This window comes from Ictidomys tridecemlineatus, chromosome 3, assembly GCF_052094955.1.
Source record: "Ictidomys tridecemlineatus isolate mIctTri1 chromosome 3, mIctTri1.hap1, whole genome shotgun sequence".
Taxonomy (NCBI): domain Eukaryota; kingdom Metazoa; phylum Chordata; class Mammalia; order Rodentia; family Sciuridae; genus Ictidomys; species Ictidomys tridecemlineatus.
In genome coordinates, this window is record NC_135479.1 from 972,765 (window position 1) to 995,871 (window position 23,107).

Below are 23,107 nucleotides of genomic sequence, written 5' to 3' on the forward strand. Positions count from 1 at the left end.
CTCCCTCCACAGGCATTCGAGATCTGGCTGGGGTCAACCTGGACAGCTCCCTGGCAGACCTGGGGCTGGACTCGCTCATGGGCGTGGAGGTGCGACAGACCCTGGAGCGGGAGCACGACCTGGTGCTCTCCATGCGTGAGGTGCGGCAGCTCACGCTGCGGAAGCTACAGGAGCTGTCCTCCCAGACCCACGCATCCCCTGGTGCGTACAGGGGGAGGGTCCTCATCCACCAGAGCTGCACGGGAGCAATGCAGCTCTCTTCCTGAGGGCACTGTGTGCATGGGAGCCCTGTGCCAGGCCAGGCTGGCATCTGCCTGTCTTTGCAGAGGTGGCATCCTCCAAATCCAAGGTGGTCAGCCCAGCCCGGCAGCAGGCCCAGCTGAACATGAGCACTCTACTGGTGAACCCCGAGGGCCCCACCTTAACACGGCTCAACTCGGTGCAGAGCTCCGAGCGGCCCCTGTTCTTGGTGCACCCCATAGAGGGCTCCACCACTGTGTTCCACAGCCTGGCCGCTAAGCTCAGCGTGCCCACCTATGGCCTGCAGTGCACCCGAGGTAAGCCCCCCAGACCTCCCGTGGACAGGCCAAGCAGTGCTCACTGCTGTGACCCTTGGCTGCTCTGCCCTTGCTGAGTGCTTGCTGCTGCCCTTCCAGCTGCTCCACTGGACAGCATCCAGAGTCTAGCTGCCTACTACATCGACTGCATCAAGCAGGTGCAGCCCGAGGGGCCCTACCGGGTGGCCGGCTACTCCTATGGGGCCTGTGTGGCCTTCGAGATGTGCTCCCAACTGCAGGCCCAGCAGGGCCCGGCCCACCACAGCCTCTTCCTGTTTGACGGCTCACATACTTACGTGGTGGCCTACACCCAGGTGAGAGCCAGGCCAGCCAGGCTGGCTGCCCCACCCAGAGCCCTGGCTTCACACGGGCCAACTCCCTGCAGAGTCCTGGACGCTGCAGAGTGCCCACTGCAGCAGCCCCTCCTGCCCCACAGAGCTATCGAGCAAAGATGACCCCTGGCTGCGAGGCGGAGGCGGAGGCGGAGGCCATGTGCTTCTTCGTCCAGCAGTTCACTGATGCTGAGCACAGCAAGGTGGGCGGGGCCCAGAGCAGGGGGAGGAGCGTGCTAAGGGGTGGGGCCCAGAGCTGGGGAGGAGCGTGCTAAGGGGTGGGGCCCAGAGCTGGGGAGGAGCGTGCTAAGGGGCGGGGCCCAGAGCTGGGGGAGGAGCAGGCAAGGGATGGGGCGCAGGGCGGGGAGGAGCACTGCAAGGTGGGCGGTGCTCAGAGCCACTGGTCCAGGCACACTCAGAGCCGGTTCCCTCAGGTGCTGGAGGCCTTGCTGCCACTGAAGGGCCTGGAGGAGCGCGTGGCTGCCGCCGTGGACCTCATCACCAGGAGCCACCAGGGCCTGGACCGCCAGGAACTGAGCTTCGCAGCCCTGTCCTTCTACCACAAGCTCCGTGCAGCTGAGAAGTACACGCCCAAGGCCAAGTACCACGGCAACGTGACCCTGCTGCGGGCCAAGACGGGCGGCGCCTACGGGGAGGACCTGGGCTCGGATTACAACCTCTCCCAGGTGAGCGGGGACCAGCGCGGGGACAGCGGTGGGCGGTGCCCGAGCGGTGGGGCCGGGCAGCCGCTTGACAGCCGCCGCCCCCAGGTGTGTGACGGGAAGGTGTCGGTGCACGTCATCGAGGGCGACCACCGCACGCTGCTGGAGGGCAGCGGGCTGGAGTCCATCATCAGCATCATCCACAGCTCCCTGGCCGAGCCACGCGTGAGTGTGCGGGAGGGCTAGGTCCAGCCCCTGTCCTCGCCCTCACCGAGACCACCACACCCCCACCACACCTGGTGCACCGGGGCTGCTGGACAGGGTCCTGCTGGTGGGACCCCGCCTGTGGCCCAGCACCACCGCCTCCCCTAGCGGCTGCTAGGAGTAGGACCATCACACATGCCCCACCTGCCCACCCCCTCCAGGGTGGGCCAGGGGACCCAGAGCCGCTGACTCGGAGACACCCGATCTGTGAAGAGCCAGCGGGCCGGCAGGAGCCGGACTGAGCCTTTTTGTATCTGTGTGGGGTTTGCCACGCTGGTTGGATAGTTGTTTCTCCATTTAAATTCTCATATTTATTGTATTGCTGGGAAGGACCTGAGGGCTCACCCCAACTCTGAATATGGCAGGAGCCACCTTGGGCAAACTTCCAGGGGGCACCAGACCTGCTCTGTGTCTCCCATGACAGGGGTGGCTGCCCAGACCCACTGGCTGGAGCCCCCATGCCAGTCCCTGCTCCTTCTGCCCACCGCAGGGGAGGGTGGGGCCCCCCAGGACCCCCAGGGAACCAGGTCTCCAGCAGGTGCAGTAGCCTGTGGCCCCTGGGTCCCCAGCACCCCCGGCTGCACCCATGATGCAGGCCTACCTCATGGCCCTGCGGACCGCGCCGGACACCAGCTCTTCACTTTCCAAGAAATGACTCAGATGGCTGCTGGGGTTTTGAAATTGTAACTGTCAGCGTACGGGACCATGTCTGGATTTTGTTCCATTTTTACACCAACTTGGTAAATGCTGCTCTTGACCTTCTGTTACCCAAGCCTCCCCACAATTAAACCGCACATGAACGCTGACCTGGTCAGATCTCTCTCCTCCCTGACCTGAGCTGCAGCTCAACCCCGTCCTGCTGGCAGTCCGCCAGCACAGTCCACACAGGACCTGCAGCCATCGGGGGAAGCAGGAATGGGTGGGGTGCAGCCGGGCTAAGCCAGAGGAGCGGAGCCCTGCAGGCACCTTTCCAGGACCAGGCTCACTCAGCTGCCTGTGATAGGGAGTCTGCTTGGGCTGGACCCACCAATGACAGATACTGGCCCCGCCTACAGAGCACCTTCGGCAACACCCAGGCCACACTTACCTGAGCTGATGCACTGAACACACACAGTAGGGCGGCACTGAGTGCACACAGTAGGGCAAAGCAGTCTTGCCTGGGCGGGAGTGGGTGGGGAGGCTCCAGAGCCTGGGCAGTGTGCAGGGAAAGCCATGCCAGCCCTGCAGGTGTGGATGTGGGTGGAGGCAGCCAGGGCCAGGTCCTTGGCACTGAGATGCAGGTGACCATGGAGAGAGCAACCAGTCAGCAGTGCCAGCCAGCCTCTCGCCCTATGATGTGACACGTCTGCCCAAAGCAAGGGGGGAGGTGTGTCTGGCCTTAGTCTCAGAGGTCCAGCCCATGGAGGCCAGCTGGACCACTTCTGGAAGAGCTGCTTGAGCAAGCAGAGGGAACGCCAGCAGCAAGACACTGGCTCCCAGAAGACAGCCCTAAGGGACCAGCTCCCCAAGCCAGGGCCCTCCTGGAGTTCCACCACTGCCCGGGTCCAGCAGTGCACCCTTGGTGCACTGACCCACTGGCAGAGCCTCATGACCCAGCCACCTCCCAGGGCCTCTCAAGCTCGGCTGCATGGGGACAGGTCTTCAATATGGGAGCCTCGAGACTCCAGGCCCAGCTGCAAAGACGGAATGTGGCTCAGAGGAAGAGCACCCCTGGGTTCAACCCCACTCCTCGCAGGGGTATGGAAGAGGAGAAAGTCTTGCCAGATGCAGCCCCCCCCCCCCCAATCTTAGACTTCCCAGCTTTCAGAATCAAGAGTCTAATAAACCTCTATTGCTTATAATGTACCCAGTCTCTGGTATTCTGTTAGAGCAATAGAAAATGGACCAAGACAGCTCTGTCCATGACCATCAGAGGACTTAGAGACAGTAATATTTTTTTTTTAATAAAAGATTTAAAGAAACTGGAACATTTCACTCACCACGCTATAATGCAGAAATGCCAGCTCTCACCAAGACATACTCTGCACAGAGGAGTCTGCATGCAGGGGAAAGGATGGGAGAGATTCTGACTCTCAAACTCAGTGAGTTCAGGCTCAACTAGATGGAATGGGACCAAGAGCAAAGGGAATTCAGAGAGTGATCTATGATCACATTGAGAATATCAATAAATAGAAACTATCAGAACCACCAAAAATGGTGGAGTGAAAATTATAGTAACTGAAATGAAAAATTTACAGGTGGGGTTCAACCACAGATTTGAACAGGCAAAAGAAAGGATATATCTGAAGATCAGGAGGTTCAGATCATTCATCCCGAGGAAAAGAAAAATATATGGGGCTGGGGATGTGGCTCAAGTGGTAGCATGCATGCGGCCCGGGTTCGATCCTCAGCACCACATACAAACAAAGATGTTGTGTCCGCCAAAAACTAAAAAATAAATATTTAAAAAAAAAATATATATATATATATATATATGGACACCATCAAATAGACCAGCATATGCCTCAGAGAAAGCACAAGTACTTGAAGTTATTTTTGATATATAATATTAAGCATTTATTAATAATAAACATTCAAAAATAATGACTGAAAACCTCCTAACTCCAATGAAAGACGTGATTGTGTCTGTCCAAGAAGATTCTATAGTGGAAACCAAAAGACAAAAGAGAACTTTGAAAGTACCAAGCAAGAGAAGTGAGTTACTGTGTACAGTAGAGAGATCCTGTGATTTAGGGCTGATTTCTCATCAGAAGCAAGACCAGATCTTTCCCGTGAAGGAGGAGGCCTCCAGACAGATGCAGCCGGAGGAGGGCAGCCCTGTCTTCCCACAAGGAGGACCTTAGGGTCCCGCTGGAATGGGAGGACAGGGGACGTCAGTGGGGATACTACTCAAGGGACCGCACAGCTAAGTGCCAAAGCTGGTGCCGCCAGGTGCTGGTGCCCACCTGTGATGCAGCCACTTCAGAGGCTGAGGCCAGAAGAGGGTGTCGGCCGCCCTGCCCCAAAACAAAACCATCAACAGGGCCGGGCTGAGGCTCGGTGGAGGAACAGCCGGGTCCAGTCCCTAGTACCAGAAAAAATGATCCAGGTTAACATCACGGTGTGCCCTGGGGTCAGCGTGAAGGCCAGGTGTATATTGGAGCAGCATTTTCACATTCTTTCAAAATTGTTACTAGTACTTCAGCTGGGTGGTTATCAAGATTGAACTATCATCCGCAAGATGACCACAAGGAGCGCAAGTAAAAATATAATATAGAAATGGAAAGAAGGGAGAAAAGACTATAGAAATCAAGTCTGTAAAAAGGGCCATTGTGGAATATTTAGAAACAAAGTATATATGAGACCTGCAGGAAACAAATAGCTTAGTACAAGAAGTCCCTCTCTCCTCACCAATACTTACTCTAAATGGAAGCCCGTTAAACTCTAATTAAAAATCAGGGGCTGGGGCTGGGGCTGGGGCTCAGTGGCAGAGCGCTTGTCTAGCATGCAAGGCCCTGGGTTCGATCCTCAGCACCACATATAAATAAATAAAATAAAGGTTTATCAACAAATTAAAAAATAAATAAAAGATATTGTGTCTAGCTACAATTAAAAAAAAAGAATCAGAGGTCCATGTAATGGATTTTAAAAGGAGCCACCTATATGCTATCTACCAAAGAGTGACTTTAGATATAGATACAATAAGGTAGGAAAAGAGTGGGAAATTACATTCCATAAAAACAGCAGCGCAAGCCGGGCGCAGTGGCCACGCCTGTAATCCCAGTGGCTCTGGAGGCTGAGGCAGGAGGATAGAACGTTCAAAACTCAGGGCCACTAAGCAACTCAGTGAGACCCTGTTTCTAAATAAAATGCAGAATAGGGCTGGGGTGTGGCTCAGTGGTTGAGAGCCGCTGAGCTCTATCCCCAGTACTCCCCTGACAAAAAAAAAATCCCAGTGACCCGGGCTGGGGTTCAGTTCCGGCAGAGAGCTGCCCCGCCTGCAGGAAGCTGGGTGGGTGCCTCTCGCACCGGCGTAGACACATGCAGGAACAGAAAGGGCTGGGCTGGCGCCACGTCACTTGCCAGGCAAAGCAGACACTAAGTCAAAACAGTTTGCAAGAGATAGACAGGTTCATAGACTGCTGAGTGCTCCCATTCATCTAGATAACAATTACACACCTAGGAACAGGTCCCCCAAAGTGACATAGTCTGGGACATTAATACTGCGCTTGTTTTTTTTCGGTGCTGGGGTTTAAGCCCAAGCCCTCGTGTGTGCTGGATGAGCACTGTGCTTCGTCTCCAGCCATTTCAATTTTTTCTTTTTTTTTGGGGGGGGTACTGGGAATTAACCCAGTGCCACTCAACCATTGAGCCACATCCCCAGCACTTTTTATATCCTATTTAGGGACAGGGTCTAGCCTAGTTGCTTAGGGTCTCTCTAAGTTGCTGAGGCTGGCTCTGAATTTGTGATCCTCCTACCTTAGCCTCCCGAGCCACTAGGGTTACCAGTGTGTGCCACTGTGCTTGGCCCTTTTTACTTTTTATTTATTTTTTATATTTTTAGTTATAAATGAACACAATACCCTCAATTTATTTTAATTTTTCTTTTTTTACGTCGAGCTGAGGATTGAACCCAGTGCCTCATATGTGCTAGACAAGCACTCTACCACTGAGCCACAACCACAGCCCCCTTTACTTTTTATTTTGAGGTAGGTACTAAGCTGCTGAGGCTGGCCTTGAACTTGCCAACCTCCCACCTCGGCCTCCTGAGTCATGGAGATTACTTACAGGTATGAGCCATCACACCCAGCACAAAGTGTCTTTTCCAATTACGGTGAAACTAGAAATCCATAAAAGAAAGAAAACTGGAAAATTCACAAATACATGGTAATTGAAAAGCACTCTCAAACAACCAATGAGTCAAGAAGAAAATCAGAAAATACCTTAAAATGAGTGGAATATCAATCATAGAGATGGATGTGGCTCAGTGGCAGAGCACTTGTCTAGTGTGCACAAAGCCCTGGGTTTGACCCCAATATAGTGCGCGTATACACACACACACACACACACACACACACACCCTACATATAAAAGGCACAGTGACAGCCACCTGTAATCCCAGTCACTCAGGAGGCTGAGGCAGTAGGATCACAAGTTCAAGGCCAGCCTCAGCAACTTAGCAAGCCCCTGAATAAGAAATAACGGGGGCTTGGGATGCAGCTCAATGGTGGGGCATCCCCAGGTTCAATTCCCAGTATGAAGAAGGAAGAAAAAGAAACAGTCTTCTCGCCCCCCGCAGAAAGTTGAAGAGATGGGAATACCTGCAACTAATTCTGCCCAGACCTGATACTCGAACCCGACAACGATGCCAGGAAGAAAGATGCAGACCAACCACTGCCACGCTGGGCTCAGCACCTTAAAGGACCACGCAGCAGGACCCGGGGCCTTCACCGCACAGCAAGACTAACAGCATAAAGGGAAAGCCACACAGTGGACGGCAACAGCCTTTGTAATCACCCCTCCCTCCCGCAACAAAACCGTCACCAGGCCAGCAGGGAAGGGGCCTCGTCACTGTGGTGGGGCCCGCGTGGGAAGGGCCGCAGCTGACCTCATAGGAAGGAGGAGAGTCCCTGAGGACCAGGCCGGAAGCTCTTGTGCCCGTTATTAGGCAAGAGGAAGAAATGGAAGGCAGCCTGTAGTGAAGGAAGGAGCGGACCGTCCCCGGAGGGCATGGTCTCACAGGAAGAAGTCTAGCAAGTCCACCAAAACCCTATGGCTTCAACAGAGTTCCAGCCCAGGGTCTGTCTACACACCAGTGGTGAGTAATCTAGGAGCAAGTTAAGAAATCAATTCCACCCAAAGTAGTGACCCCAAGAGCTCATGGGGCCAATGCAAAAGAGGTGGGAGGTGACGTGGTTGGGTCAATGAGTGCACGGATGCCCGACAGGGGTCGGCTGGGGTGTGGCTGGGGAGTGACCCCTGGGTGTGACCCCTGCTCCCTGGGGCCCTCTGCACCACACTCTTCCACCAGGACACGCTACCTGCTTCAGGCCCTGAGGAGTGGTCATCCATGGACTGAGGCCTCTGAAACCACGAACTCCAAATAACCTTTCCTCCTCTCTCCTTCTTTAAAGCCCTTGGGTCACAAGTGGGCCATCACAGTGACTGACCTGACCGTGTGCTTCAGAAGCTTCCCACCTTTTTGGAATGTGTGGGAAGAGTTTTTGAAAGCTTTAGAGACGCAAGCTGGAAAGATCTTAGACGGTCGTCAGTGGAGCTTCCAGGGCGGCTCGGGGGGAGCTCCAGGACACCCAGAGGGCTGCAGGCGGGAGACAGGGCTCATGAGGTCTTAGAGGGAAGAGAGGCCCGGACACTGGGGACTGGGCTGGAGGCACCAGGCCATGTTCCGGCTGAGCAGCTGTCTGCATGTTGCCCATGTCTGAGACTTTCTGCGGGAGTCTGAACTGAAGGTGATGGATTTCCTAATCTGGCAGAGAAAAGGTCCAGACCGCACAGCAGGTGTGCAGTGGCGTGGACACTGCTGGCAGCTTTTAGCCAGGTATACTGTGACGTTTGGGAGCAGAAAGCTCTTAAAAACCTGCACTTGGGCCAGAAAACTGTGAGTAAAACTGGGGCTAAGGAGAGTATGGTTACAGCCATTAAAGAAACGCTCAAGACTTTTCCCATAGGCCACGGGCGGACGGCTTCGGGCCTCTCAGCCCTGGCGAGACCACATCCGTCCCAGGCTCCAGGGGGTACAACTAAAAATTCCTTTGAGAAGAGACCCGTGGGGCACGCTGCTTGCACAGGGGGTGCCTAGAAAGTTGCTTCACCATGCTCAGTCACCGTGCTCAGTCACCGTGCTCAGTCACCGTGCTCAGTCACCGTGCTCAGTCACCGTGCTCAGTCACCGTGCTCAGTCACCGTGCTCAGTCACCGTGCTCAGTCACCGTGCTCAGTCACCGTGCTCAGTCACCGTGCTCAGTCACCGTGCTCAGTCACCTTGTTCAGTCACCGTGCTCAGTCACCGTGCTCAGTCACCGTGCTCAGTCACCGTGCTCAGTCACCGTGCTCAGTTACCGTGCTCAGTCACCAGTGCTCAGTCACCGCTCAGTCACCAGTGCTCAGTCACCGTACTCAGTCACCAGTGCTCAGTCACCGTGCTCAGTCACCGTGCTCAGTCACCGTGCTCAGTCACCTTGCTCAGTCACCGTGCTCAGTCACCGTGCTCAGTCACCAGTGCTCAGTCACCGTGCTCAGTCACCGTGCTCAGTCACCGTGCTCAGTCACCGTGCTCAGTCACCGTGCTCAGTCACCTTGTTCAGTCACCGTGCTCAGTCACCGTGCTCAGTCACCGTGCTCAGTCACCGTGCTCAGTCACCGTGCTCAGTTACCGTGCTCAGTCACCAGTGCTCAGTCACCGCTCAGTCACCAGTGCTCAGTCACCGTACTCAGTCACCAGTGCTCAGTCACCGTGCTCAGTCACCGTGCTCAGTCACCGTGCTCAGTCACCTTGCTCAGTCACCGTGCTCAGTCACCGTGCTCAGTCACCAGTGCTCAGTCACCGTGCTCAGTCACCGTGCTCAGTCACCAGTGCTCAGTCACCGTGCTCAGTCACCGTGCTCAGTCACCGTGCTCAGTCACCGTGCTCAGTCACCGCTCAGTCACCAGTGCTCAGTCACCAGTGCTCAGTCACCGTACTCAGTCACCAGTGCTCAGTCACCGTGCTCAGTCACCGTGCTCAGTCACCTTGCTCAGTCACCGTGCTCAGTTACCGTGCTCAGTCACCAGTGCTCAGTCACCGTGCTCAGTCACCGTGCTCAGTCACCGTGCTCAGTCACCAGCGCTCAGTCACCGTGCTCAGTCACCTTGCTCAGTCACCGTGCTCAGTCACCGTGCTCAGTCACCGTGCTCATCACCAGTGCTCAGTCACCGTACTCAGTCACCGTACTCAGTCACCGTGCTCAGTCACCAGTGCTCAGTCACCTTGTTCAGTCACCGTGCTCAGTCACTGTGCTCAGTCACCGTGCTTATCACCAGTGCTCAGTCACCGTGCTCAGTCACCAGTGCTCAGTCATCGTGCTCAGTCACCAGTGCTCTCATTCACCGTGCTCAGTCACCGTGCTCAGTCACCGTGCTCAGTTACCGTGCTCAGTCACCAGTGCTCAGTCACCGTGCTCAGTCACCAGTGCTCAGTCACCGTGCTCAGTCACCAGTGCTCAGTCACCGTGCTCAGTCACCAGTGCTCAGTCACCGTGCTCAGTCACCGTGCTCATCACCAGTGCTCAGTCACCGTACTCAGTCACCGTGCTCAGTCACCGTGCTCAGTCACCGTGCTCATCACCAGTGCTCAGTCACCGTACTCAGTCACCGTACTCAGTCACCGTACTCAGTCACCGTACTCAGTCACCGTGCTCAGTCACCAGTGCTCAGTCACCTTGTTCAGTCACCGTGCTCAGTCACCGTGCTCAGTCACCGTGCTTATCACCAGTGCTCAGTCACCGTGCTCAGTCACCAGTGCTCTCATTCACCGTGCTCAGTCACCGTGCTCAGTCACCGTGCTCAGTCACCAGTGCTCAGTCACCGTGCTCAGTCACCGTGCTCAGTCACCAGTGCTCAGTCACCAGTGCTCAGTCACCGTGCTCAGTCACCAGTGCTCAGTCACCGTGCTCAGTCACCAGTGCTCAGTCACCGTGCTCAGTCACCAGTGCTCTCAGTCACCAGACCCACAGAGGCTGCCGCAGCCAGGGCCCCTGAGGCTCGGCTGCTGCTGGAGATGGCAGCAGACTGGGCCTCACCACGTGGTGCTGTTCTGCTGGAAGGCGGGGAGGCCAGGCCGAGTGCGAGGGTCAGAGTCCCGTGGGGAGCCCTAGGGTAGAGCATGGAGCTGTCAGGAGGGAGATGAAGAAGGCCAGGAACGCGGGACCTTGCCCTGGGAAGGCCGCAGGGATCAAGTAGAGACAAGCCAAAAGGAAGCCACAGGCGCTGCCCAGAGGGGCCACAGGGACACAAGCCCTCGGGAGAGGACGTCTCCAGGCCGTGTCCCCAGATGCTGGACATGGAGCTAGGACTTGTTGCCCAGTTGAGTTCTGGTCTTGCTTTGCTCCCAGTCCTTCTTTTGATGGGATGGAAGTGTTTACTCTGGGTCCTTTTTTGTTTTTTTTGAGGTGGGGGACGAGGCATTGAACCCAGGGTTGCCTAACCACTGACCACATCCACAGCCCTTTGTGCTTTATTTAGACACAGGGTCATGCTGAGTCGCTTAGGGCCTCGCTAGGTGGCTCAGCCTGGCCTCAAATTTGTGATCTTCCTGCTTCAGCCTCCTGAGCTGCTGGGATCACAGGCGTCCACCACGGCACCCAGCTGAAGGGACCACTTCACACCCCATAAGACAGCTCCACTTTTCACACAGCAGGAGGTGAGCACTGAGGACACAGGGAGTCCCTACCCTCCTGCAGGAGGTGAGAACTGAGAACATGGAGAGTCCCTACCCTCCTGCAGGAGGTGAGCACTGAGGACATGGGGAGTCCCTACCCTCCTGCAGGAGGTGAGCACTGAGGACATGGAGGAGCCCCTACCCTCCTGCAGGAGGTGAGCACTGAGAACATGGAAAGTCCCTACCCTCCTGCAGGAGGTGAGCACTGAGGACATGGGGAGTCCCTACCCTCCTGCAGGAGGTGAGCACTGAGGACATGGGGAGTCCCTACCCTCCTGCAGGAGGTGAGCACTGAGGACATGGGGAGTCCCTACCCTCCTGCAGGAGGTGAGCACTGAGGACATGGGGAGTCCCTACCCTCCTGCAGGAGGTGAGCACTGAGGACACGGAGGAGTCCCTACCCTCCTGCAGGAGGTGAGCACTGAGGACATGGGGAGTCCCTACCCTCCTGCAGGAGGTGAGAACTGAGAACATGGGGAGTCCCTACCCTCCTGCAGGAGGTGAGCACTGAGGACACGGGGGAGTCCCTACCCTCCTGCAGGAGGTGAGCACTGAGGACATGGAGGAGGAGTCCCTACCCTCCTGCAGGAGGTGAGCACTGAGGACATGGAGGAGGAGTCCCTACCCTCCTGCAGGAGGTGAGTACTGAGGACATGGTGAGTCCCTACCCTCCTGCAGGAGGTGAGTACTGAGGACATGGTGAGTCCCTACCCTCCTGCAGGAGGTGAGCACTGAGGACATGGGGAGTCCCTACCCTCCTGCAGGAGGTGAGCACTGAGGACATGGGGAGTCTCTACCCTCCCGCTGGCTGGGGATCTGCTGTGGAAACCACTGGTGCCTTGGAAGACCCCCACTTGGAGTCAATTCCAGGCCTGGGTGGGTGGAACCCAGACAGGCACCGTGCTCACAGCATGGACCTTCGTCACAGCCAAAAGGTGGAACAGCCCCGCGCCCACCACAGACGCGGCAGGCAGCAGCGCCCTCTGCACATGGCAGCCCCAGCCACAGAAGGGGAATGAGGTTCTGGCACCTGCCGGGATGGCTGATTCCAAAGAGAGCTGTTACCAGGGGTGCAGAGCATCGATCGGTGATGGAACAAGTGTCAGTGGACCCAAAGGTACTGCCTCCCTGCTCCTATGCCACTCTATCGGGACTTCAGTCTCAGGGAACAGAACTGCAGGTTGAAGGAGAAGCAGACTTTCTTCTGGGTCATAAAAGCAGTCTCAGTAAGTTAAAAATGATTTACCTTAAATATTGTCACTCAATTGAATAAAGCAAAAAGTTGTCTGGAATAGCCTCAAATATTTAGAAACCACATACGCTTTTGAATAACCCTGAGTCTAAGAGGAAATCAAAAGATTTTTGAAAGTGTGTCAGTCAGGCACTGAGCACTCCTCAGCTCAGAAGGCGGAGGCAGGAGGCTCACAAGTTCAAAGCCAGCCTCAGCAAAAGCCAGGCGCTAAGCAACTCAGTGAGACCCTGTCTCTAAATAAAATACAGAATAGGGCTGGGGACGTGGCTCAGTGGTCGAGTGTCCCTGAGTTCAATCCCTGGTGCCCCCTCAAAAAAAAAAAGAAAAGAAAAAAGAAGATGTCTTGAGATGAATGGAAATTAAAACAAAAACATGGCACACCAAAATTTGTGGGATACAGCTGAAGCACATTTGGGGAATTTTGTAGCACTAAAGGCCCATATAGAAAAAGAAATATCTCAAATTAAGGAACACAAATTCTCCCTTAGGAAACTGAAAAGAAGAACAAATGAACCCAAAGTAAGCAGAAGAAAGGGGTATTCTAGGTCAGAGTGAAAAGCAATTCCATAAAGGACAGAAGAACATCAGGAGACCAGCAAAACCTTGAAATATGTCTTGGAGAAGGCAAGTCATTCATGATTCTTCAATCAGGCTGAACTGGGAAGAAGAGAAGACAGGAGGACAGTACGGGAGGTCATGAACGACTCAAAGGACGGGGAGCGCGGACGGGCGGTCACTCCATCCCCCAAAAGCTACCCAGCGAGGAAGAAACAGAAACCCAGGTACCCTGCATCTACCAAAGGACAGACAGGTGCAGTTCAGGCCCTCCCAGAGAGACGCCAGGCCGGCTGCCGTCCAGCAGGCACTCAGGAGAAGTGCTGCCCACCGGCCGGGCTCCTGCTGCAGCACGCCGGAGCTGGGCAGCTTGGGGTCTCCGCTGACAGCGCTCCTGGTGGGACTCTCCCCACTTGCAGGGTCCACCTTCTCGCCATGTGCCCGCTGGGTGGACGGAGAGCAAAGCCTGCCCTTGTCCATTGTTGTTTTGAGTTGGGATCTGGCTGTGCTGCCCTGGCTGGCCTTGCGCCCCCAGGCTGGGCCGCCCTCCTGCGTCAGCGGTGCTGGCCCACCCCGCGAGTGCGTGCACAGGCACCGGGGCCCTGCTTCGGTTTTCTGGGTACGCATCCTCAAACAGAACTGCTAGGAGGACGGTCAGGGAAGGTCCTGGGCTGGACCCCCCACCTCTCCGGGGACTGCAGACTGTGCCGCCCAGCAGCGGCACCCCTTCACACCCCCTTTTCTTCTGGGGGCCTGGAATTAAACCCAGAGGAGGTCTACTACTGAGCTGTGACCCCAGTCCCCCCATGTTTCATTTTGAAAGAGGGTCATTAAATTGCGCAGGCTGGCCTGGAACTCTCGATCCTCCTGCCTCAGCCTGCCAAGGAGCTGGGGCCACAAACAAGTGCCACTGTGCCCGGCTTATTCCTCTTCTTATAAGGACATCAATCCTTTCAGACTGGGGCCTACTGTAACCGTGTTATCTTATCATCTCCTTATAAACCCTGTCTCCAAATACGGTCATGGCGGGAGTTAGAGGTCCAACATGCAAATTTGGAAAAGGACACAGTGTACTTCACAGTAAGGAAATGATTCGCAACCCTATGAGGCCAGCATTACCATGACACCGAGACCTGACAAATTCTGTTACCACGGTCACCATCATCATCAGTAGAGCCATGTTTCACTACAGGGTGCTCCACAGTGAGCCAGCTCTTTTTATGTTTTATCATGAGACAGGGCCTCACTGAGTCTCCCAGGCTGACCTCGAACTTGCAATCTTCCTGCCTCAGCCTCCCAAGGCACTGGAATCACAGGCATGTGCCACTGAACAGAGCTCAAGTGGAAATTGATATTTTAAAAAGCAAACTCAGTGGGATTTTGAAGCCAGTCAGGGCAATACAGTGAAACCCATCTCAAAGGGGAAAAAAAAATGCAACACCATTTACAATAGCATAAAAATTTAAGAACTAGCTGGCACCATGGCACAGGCCTCTAATCCCAGCTACTGGGGAGGCTGAGGCAGGAGGATCGCAAGTTCCAGGTCAGCCTCAGCAACCTAGAGAGGCCCTGTTAATAATAAACTAAAGGGCTGGAGATGTAGCCCAGAGGGAGGGCACCCTGGGTACCACACGAGCACCAGAAAGAAAAGGGAAAAAGAAGCAAGATGCCAACATGGGCACAGTCCCGATTAAAATGCCCCCCTCCACAGCTGCGGCCTCTGGAGAGGCACAGTGGACCCTCTACTGCCCCCCAGCGGTGCACTCCCGGTTCCCGCCACGCGGATGGACACCTGTGCCCACAGGCCCATCTGACGTCAGCGTCCAGCCTGTGGACTGGGTGGGCGGCCTTTGTGGGCCTGCGCAGGGGCACACGCAGCTCCAGGGACGCTCAGAATAATTCTAAGCAGCCAGGCCAGACGGGAAGGCTGTCCCAGGGAGGCCCGACGCGGCGGGGAGGGCGGCCGGGCAGGGCGTCCACGTGGCTGGCTGCCCAGTGTTAACTGCACCCGGACAGCCCGCAAGCCCAAGCCTCGGACCCCTGCAGGCCAAGCGAGTGGCCTCTCATGAGAAGGGGCTGGCCAGCACAGCCCCAGCCCAGCACGCGCTGACACAGTTCCAGGTCCCCACCTCCTCCGGGGAGGCGAGGGGCAGGCACTGAGGCTTTGCTGGTGGCCAGTCTGCCAGGCGACCAGCGATGGCGGGCTGGCGTGTACCCCCAGCCACAGCTCCAAGCAGAAAGCGCTTCCACTGCGGCGGGAAGGTCTGCACGCGGCCCAGGGCGTCCTGCAGACCCTAGCAAACCGCTAGCGGCTGAGTGCAAGTGCCTTGGGTCTGGAGCGGGAGGAGCTGCACACGCGTGTGCCCCTGTCCCAGGTCCAAGAGTGAAGGAGCCTGAGCGTGCGGGGTAGGAAGGAGGGAGGACCAGGAGCCGAGCGCAGCTTCAGCGAGGGTTAAGCCGAGGAATTAGGGGTACCTACGCTCACGTGCCCACACACGCGCCCACACACATGCCCACACACATGCCCACACACACACTGAAGCACATGCTTACACACACGCTCAAACACACATGCTCACACATGCTCACTCTCACACACATTCACACTCACATTCTCACACACATGAACACTCACACACATGCACACACACATGCTCACACATGCTCACTCTCACACACACATGCACACTCACATTCTCACACACTTGAACACTCACACACATGCACACACACATGCTCACACATGCTCACTCTCACACACATGCACACTCACATTCTCACACACTTGAACACACACACATGCTCACACACATGCTCACACATGCTCACTCTCACACACATGCACACTCACATTCTCACACACTTGAACACACACACATGCTCACACACATGCTCACACATGCTCACTCTCACACACATGCACACTCACATTCTCACACACTTGAACACTCACACACATGCACACACACATGCTCACACACATGCTCACACATGCTCACTCTCACACACACATGCACACTCACACCCACACTCACCCATGCTCAAACACACTCATGCACCCACGCTCACACAGTTCACACATATGCTCACACACTTGCTCACTTGCTCACACACATGCTCATGCTCACACACAATCACAAATTTACAATCACACACACGTTCACATGTGCTCATACACACACTCACGCACCCTCACACACAAGCTCACACACTCTTGCTCACAAACTCATACAAACATGTTCACGCATACTAGCTCACACACATGCTCACACATTCATACACATGCTCATATGCTTACACATGCTCCACACACATGCACTCTCACACACATGTCCACAAACTTGCTCACACATACACATACACACATGCTCACATACACTCAAACACTAGCTTGTTCACACACAGGCTCACACACACTCCTCACATTCACATGATTACACTCAATACACTCATATACACGACTCACACACATGCACTCTCACACATGCTCACACTCACATTTGCTCACACACATACATGCTCACAAGCTCACACACTTGCTCACACAAACTCAAACACATGTTCACACACATTCATACACATGCTCACATGATTACACATGCTCACACACAAACTTCCTCACACACTCGCTCACACACATACATACATGCTCACACTCACACATGCTCATACAGTAACTTGTTCACACACACATAGGCTACACACACATGATCACAATGCACTCACATATACACGCTCACATACTCACATGTACTTTCACACACATTTACACACACGCTCACACAAACACGCTCACACACACACTAACACACTGAAACTCATACTGTCTCACACAGATACATATGCCCATACACCAACACAATTCACCCACACTCACATGCTCATACACGTTCACACACACTGAAATACAATCACACACATGCTCACATACACGTTCACACACATTCTCACATACACTCACACATGACACACTCACACTGACCCACATACACAATCTCACATGCTCACACACTCCCGTGTGGGCATTCACACCACTCACTCTCACCCTGGTCTGTGGAAGGGGCCTAAAGCCAGGGGGACAGCCTGGGTCTAAGTGCCACCCAGAAAATAAAACGTGGCTCCCTGAGAAGCGCACTGCGCCGCGGCAGGGGTGACCCGACAGGAGAGCACTGGCCCAGCTCAGGGCCAGAGCGTCCCTGTGAAGCACCAAAGGGGACCCCCTCTTCCTCAGAGGTGGCCCGGGAGCTGAGCTCATCCCCAACAGAGCAGCCCCCTCAGAGATGCCCTAAGGCCTTGTGCAGGCAGGGCCCCTGCTCCATCGCGGCCAGCCCCAGCCCAGAGCCGGTTCAGTTGGAAGGGTCTCTGGAGACACTCTTCAGGAAAGTCCACCTGATCCCGGCAGGACAGAGTCGGGGCATCTGTTGTGGATCACTCCCTTGCGCCTGCCCAGCTGGCAGAAGCCCAGGGCCCGGTGGGGCAGCGAGCATGGCCACCTCCTCAAGGGCTCCCACGGGGCATTTCCTGCTCTGGTTCTGTGTGGCAGGAGCAGCTGAGAGGCCGGGGGTTCCTCCCCGCCTGGTCCCCTCTGGGGAGAGGGTGCAGCTCAGCCCCAGAACCAGCCCCAGGGCCCAGGAGAGGCAGGCAGAGAAGAGCACAGGTGCCCCATCCCCAGCCTGTGCCAGCTCAGAAGCAGCGCAGGCCTGCTATGCCCGGGAGGGCCAGGCAGCTCCCTGTTCTCCCCAGGGGGACGGGGACGAGGGCACATCATTCCCAGAGCTTTGTCAAAAGCAACAGACACCATTCAGACTCGTCGCGATCCTCACAACTAAAACAAGTCACTCCAGCGAACCAACGGGGCTGTATGAAGGAACCACACAAGAGACACCTTTCCCTGTGGTCCTGTGGCTGCTCCTCTGACCTTAGGGGTCTGGAGAGAGAGAGAGGGAGAGGGAGAGGGAGAGAGAGAGAGAGAGAGAGAGAGAGAGAGAGAGAGAGAGAGAGAACACGCTGACCCCTTTTATTGGGGAGAAGCCATTCAAATGAGGCAGGGGGTCAGGTTTGGGGGGCTGAGTCCAGCTTCCTGATGTCCACTGTCAGCAGGTTGACTGACACCTAGGAAGGCCACACCCAAGGGCAGAGCAAGAGAAGGGGACACACAAAGGGCGTTTCCATGGAACACTCTATCCCAAACAGGGCAAGGGGTAGGAGGATTAGGAAAGCACAGGTGAGTGAAGCTCTGCCCCAGGTGTGCCTCCTCAGACAACTGGCCTTGCTGTCCGAGTGGGGGAGAAGACCGAGTCCCCAGTCACGGCACTAATGGCCCTACCGCGCCACACGGCAGTGATCTTTCAGATCCTGATGCATCAGGACTGGAAGGCGTGGTCACTCAGCATGGCTCCCCACAGGCTAACAATGAGAATGAGGTAGGAAATGAGCCCATAATAGCTGTTGTAAACACACAGAAAACACTGCATTGTAGCTGGTGCAGTGGGGCACACCTGTTATCCCAGCAGTCGGGGAGGCTGAGGCAGGAGGACTGCAAGTTCAAAACCGGCCTCAGCAACTTAGGGAGGCCCTAAGCAATTCAGTAAGACCCTGTCTCAAAACAAAATATGAAACAAGAGTTGGGAATGTGGCTCGGTGTGTGAGTGCCAACCTGTGACCCCAGAAAATCAGGAGGCTGAGTCAGGATCACAGGCTTGAGGACAGCCTGGGCAACTGAGTGAGACCCTGTCTCAAAATAAGAAGGCTGGGGATGTGGCTCCGTGGGAAGCACCGCAGGTCGCATCTTCCATCTCAAGAGCCAAGGGCGACCACAGGCTGTTTCCTGGGGGACACTAAGCTGGGCTCCCTGTCCCAGAGCAATGGCCAGGCAGGTATAGGCCAGGCCTGGGTCAGTCGGGAGCCAGTACAGGCAGATCTCCTCCTGAACAAGAGCAGCTGGGGAGCCCTTCTCCATCAGACGCAGTGACGCAGGTTGTCACACATCTTAAAAACGTCTCTGGGGGCTGGGGTTGTGGCTCAGGGGTAGTGCGTTTGTGAGGTTCGATCCTCAGCACCACGTGAAAATAAATTCATTAATTAAATGAAGATATTGTGTCCATCTACAGTTAACATTATTTTTTTTTAAAAGGACTTCTTTAGGGGCTGGGTTGTAGCTCAGCGGTAGAGTGCTCGCCTGGCCCATGCAGGACCCTGGGATCTATCCCCAGTCCTGGATGTAACTGCTGCTCTGAACCCTCAGCGACGGCTTCTGGACGTCACTTTCTTTCCCGAGCTTGGTCTATGCCTTTTCCTTTCTTTACATGTTTCATGATTTGATTGAACTTTTTCCCTGTGGTGCTGGAAATGGAACCCAGGGCCTCAGGCACACCAGGCATGTGGTCTATCACTGAGTTACATCTCAGCCCTGATTTTTTAGGGGGAGGGTACCAGAGATTGAACTCAGGGGCACTGAGCCACACCCCAGCCCTATTTTATTAGAGACAGGGTCTCGCTGGGTTGCTTAGCGCCTCACTAAATTGCTGAGGCTGGCTTTGAACTGGAGATCCTCCAGCCTCTGCCTGCCAAGCCCTGGGATTATAGGTGTGGGCCACAGCGCCTGGCCCCCAGCCCTGATTTTTTTAAAGAGACTTTTTCTTGCCATTGTTACCCATGGCAATAGAGTGTGCTTTGACGTATCGTCTATGCATGGAGAGCGACTTGCTATTCTTTTGGTTGTACGCCATGTGGGTCACACTGGTCACGTGTTCATACCTGAACTCAGGAGAGTGATGTCCACTTCCTTCTGCTGTCTTCCTGCTCCCAGCCCCCTCCCTCCCTCCCATTCCTCCAGTCCAATCTGGCAACTACCACTCCCCTCCCCACCCCACTCCGCCTGCCTATTGTGAGGCGCATCAGCATATCAGGGGAGCATTCAGCCTTGGGTTTGGGGGATTGGCTTATTTCACTTAGCAAAATAGTCTCCAGTTCCTTCCATTTATCTGCAAATGCCATGATTTTATTCTTCTTTACAGTTGAGTACTATTCCATTAGGTACATGTACCATGTTTTCTTTATCCATTTATCTATTAAAGGCCTCCTAGATTAGATTGGTTAACTACTGTGAATTGAACTGCTATAAACATTGATGTGGCTGCATCACTGTAGTATGCTGATTTTAAATCTTTTAGGTATGGAATAAGGAGTGGAATAACTAGATCGAATGGTGGTTCCATTCTAAGTTTTCTTTCTTTTTTTTAACATTTATTGTTATAGGTGGACACAAATCTTTATTTTTTTATGAGGTGCTGAGGATCGAACCCCGTGCCTCATGTATGCTAGGTGAGTGCTCTACCTCTGAGCCACAACCCCAGCCCCCCACCCCCATTCGAAGTTTTCTGAGGAATCTCCATACTGCTTTCCAGAGTAGTTGCACGAGTTTGCAGTTACACCAACAATGTACGAGTGTGCCTTTTCCCCACATCCTCACCAACAATTATTGTTACTTGTATTCCTGATAATTGCCATTCTGACTGGAGTGAGATGAAAGTTTTAATTTGCACTTCTCTAATAGCTAGAGATGTTGAACATTTTTTTCATGTTGGTTGACTGACTATATTCCTCCTTCTACGAAGTGCCCATTTTGTTCCTTTGCCCATTTATTGATTGGGTTATTTGTTGTTTTGATGTTGATTTTTAAAAAATGTTTAAGTTTCAGGTAGACACATATCTTTATTTTACATTTATGTGGTGCTGAGGATCAAACCCAGTGCCTGACGCATGCTAGGCGAGCGCGCCACCTCTGAGCCACAGTCCCAGCCCCATGATGTCAATTTTTTTGAATTCTTCATGCATCTTGGACATTAATGCCCTATCTGAGGTGCAGGTGGCAAACATGTTCTCCCATTCTGTAGGTGCTCTGCACATTCTTGATTATTCCCTTTGCTTTGAGGGCTTTTTAGTTTGATTCCATCCATTTATTGATTCTTGATCTTGTGCTTTAGGAGTCTTGTTGAGGAAGTCAGTCCTGAGCTGACGGGGTGGAGATTTGCCAGCCTTGATTTTTTCCAAGCCCTTATTTTGTAATTGATCACTGGGCACTTTAGAGAATATAGAGGGGCTGAGGATGTGGCTCAAGTGGTAGCGCGCTTGCCTGGCATGCGCGCAGCCCGGGTTCGATCCTCAGCACCACATACAAAGATGTTGTGTCCACCAAAAACTGAAAAATAAATATTAAAAAATTCTGTCTCTCTCTAAAAAAAAAAAAAAAAGATAGAGAATATACCATAGAAACTCTGGATTCTAATTCCCTCTCCTTCCCATCAAGTGTTGTTCTTTTCTTGTTGAGTAACATGCCTGGATGAATTGTGTGTGAGTCTGTCTGCTCTGCAGTGTTTGACCAGGGTGGCCTCCTGGGCCAGCACAGGCTAGTGCAATTATACTTAAAGATCCTGACCCAGTAAGGCTGGCACCATTTTCTGATGGCTCTGAGTGTGGGCGGCAGATGCCCTCAAAAGTCCATTCGCAGCTTTACCCTGCACAAGGCTCCCGCTCAGCAGCCTTTAGGTTCAAGCCTGGGACCTCCTCCTTTGCTGGCTTCCCAGACCCAGAGACTCTGCAGGGGATCATAGGCAGCTGTGGCAGGTCCTGTGGCCATCTTTTCTTTTGTTTTTTTTTAGTTGTTGGTGGACTTTTGGTTTATTAGTTAATTAATATGCAGTGCTGAGAACAGAACCCAGTGCCTCACACAAGCTGGGCAAGGCTGCAACCCCAGCCCCCTCTAGTGGCCATCTGATTCCCAAATTTCCTTGCAAGTGTCTGGTGCCTTTAGTCAGATAAGCTCTAAGAAGCTGCTGCCTTTGGTCAGATGAGCTCTGAAAAACTTGTTTCAACTTTGGTTGACTCTCCAGTGTCTTCAGCTCCACATTCTTCCTATCATCCCTGAGTGTGAGTAGGTCTGGGTCAAAACAAGGCAGGAAGGAATGGACCCAAGGGCACTAGGACAGCAGGAAGAGGAGCAAGGGGGGGCAGGGGAGAAGGGGAGATGGGGGAGCTGGGGAGACAGGGAGCTGGGGAGACAGGGAGCTGGGGAGCTGGGGAGCTGGGGAGCAGGGGAGAGGGGAGAGAGGGGAGACGGGGAGCAGGAGAGAGGGGGGAGAGAGGGGAGAGAGGGGAGAGGGGGGAGAGGGGAGACGGGGAGCAGGGGAGACGGGGAGCAGGGGAGATGGGGAGCAGGGGAGAGGGGAGACCGGGAGCAGGAGAGAGGGGAGAGAGGGCAGAGGGGGAGAGGGGGGAGAGGGGGGAGAGGGCAGAGGGGGAGAGGGGGGAGAGAGGGGAGAGGGGGGAGAGGGGAGAGGGGGGAGAGGGGAGAGGGGGGAGAGGGGAGAGGGGGAGAGGGGAGACGGGGAGCAGGGGAGGGGGGAGGGGGGAGAGGGAGAGAGAGAGGGAGGGGGAGAGGGGGGAGAGGGCAGAGGGGGAGAGGGGGAGAGGGGGGAGAGGGGAGAGAGGGCAGAGGGGGAGAGGGGGGAGAGAGGGGAGATGGGGAGAGGGAGAGGGGAGAGAGGGGAGAGGGGGGAGAGGGGGGAGAGGGGAGAGAGGGCAGAGGGGGAGGGGGGGAGAGGGGGGAGAGGGAGACGGGGAGCAGGGGAGAGGGGAGAGAGGGCAGAGGGGGAGAGGGGGGAGAGGGGGGAGAGGGGAGAGGGGGGAGAGGGCAGAGGGGAGAGAGGGCAGAGGGGGAGAGGGGGGAGAGGGGAGAGAGGGCAGAGGGGGAGAGGGGGGAGAGAGGGGAGATGGGGAGAGGGGAGAGGGGGGAGAGGGGAGAGGGGGGAGAGAGGGAGAGGGGGAGAGGGGGGAGAGGGGAGAGGGGAGAGAGGGCAGAGGGGAGAGGGGGGAGAGGGGGGGAGAGGGGAGAGGGGAGAGAGGGCAGAGGGGGAGAGGGGGGAGAGGGGGGAGAGAGGGGAGATGGGGAGAGGGGAGAGGGGGGAGGGGGGAGAGAGGGGAGAGGGGAGATGGGGAGAGGGGAGATGGGGAGAGAGGGCAGAGGGGGAGAGGGGGGAGAGGGAGGAGAGAGGGAGAGGGGAGAGAGGGGA

At 55.0% G+C, this 23,107-nt stretch overlaps 1 protein-coding gene across 1 annotated transcript in view; it reads left to right on the forward strand.

The window, feature by feature from the left end:
* Fasn (fatty acid synthase) overlaps positions 1-2,621 on the forward strand; it is an 18,408-nt gene extending 15,787 nt beyond the window's left edge. Inside the window, exons 38-43 of the mRNA XM_078041362.1 lie at positions 13-201; positions 327-557; positions 657-871; positions 994-1,092; positions 1,324-1,575; positions 1,660-2,621. Of these exons, the coding sequence (XP_077897488.1) occupies positions 13-201; positions 327-557; positions 657-871; positions 994-1,092; positions 1,324-1,575; positions 1,660-1,797 (1,124 nt within the window). The 3' untranslated portion in view covers positions 1,798-2,621. The remainder of the gene's footprint in view (positions 1-12; positions 202-326; positions 558-656; positions 872-993; positions 1,093-1,323; positions 1,576-1,659) is intronic.
* Positions 2,622-23,107: the final 20,486 nt, after the last annotated feature.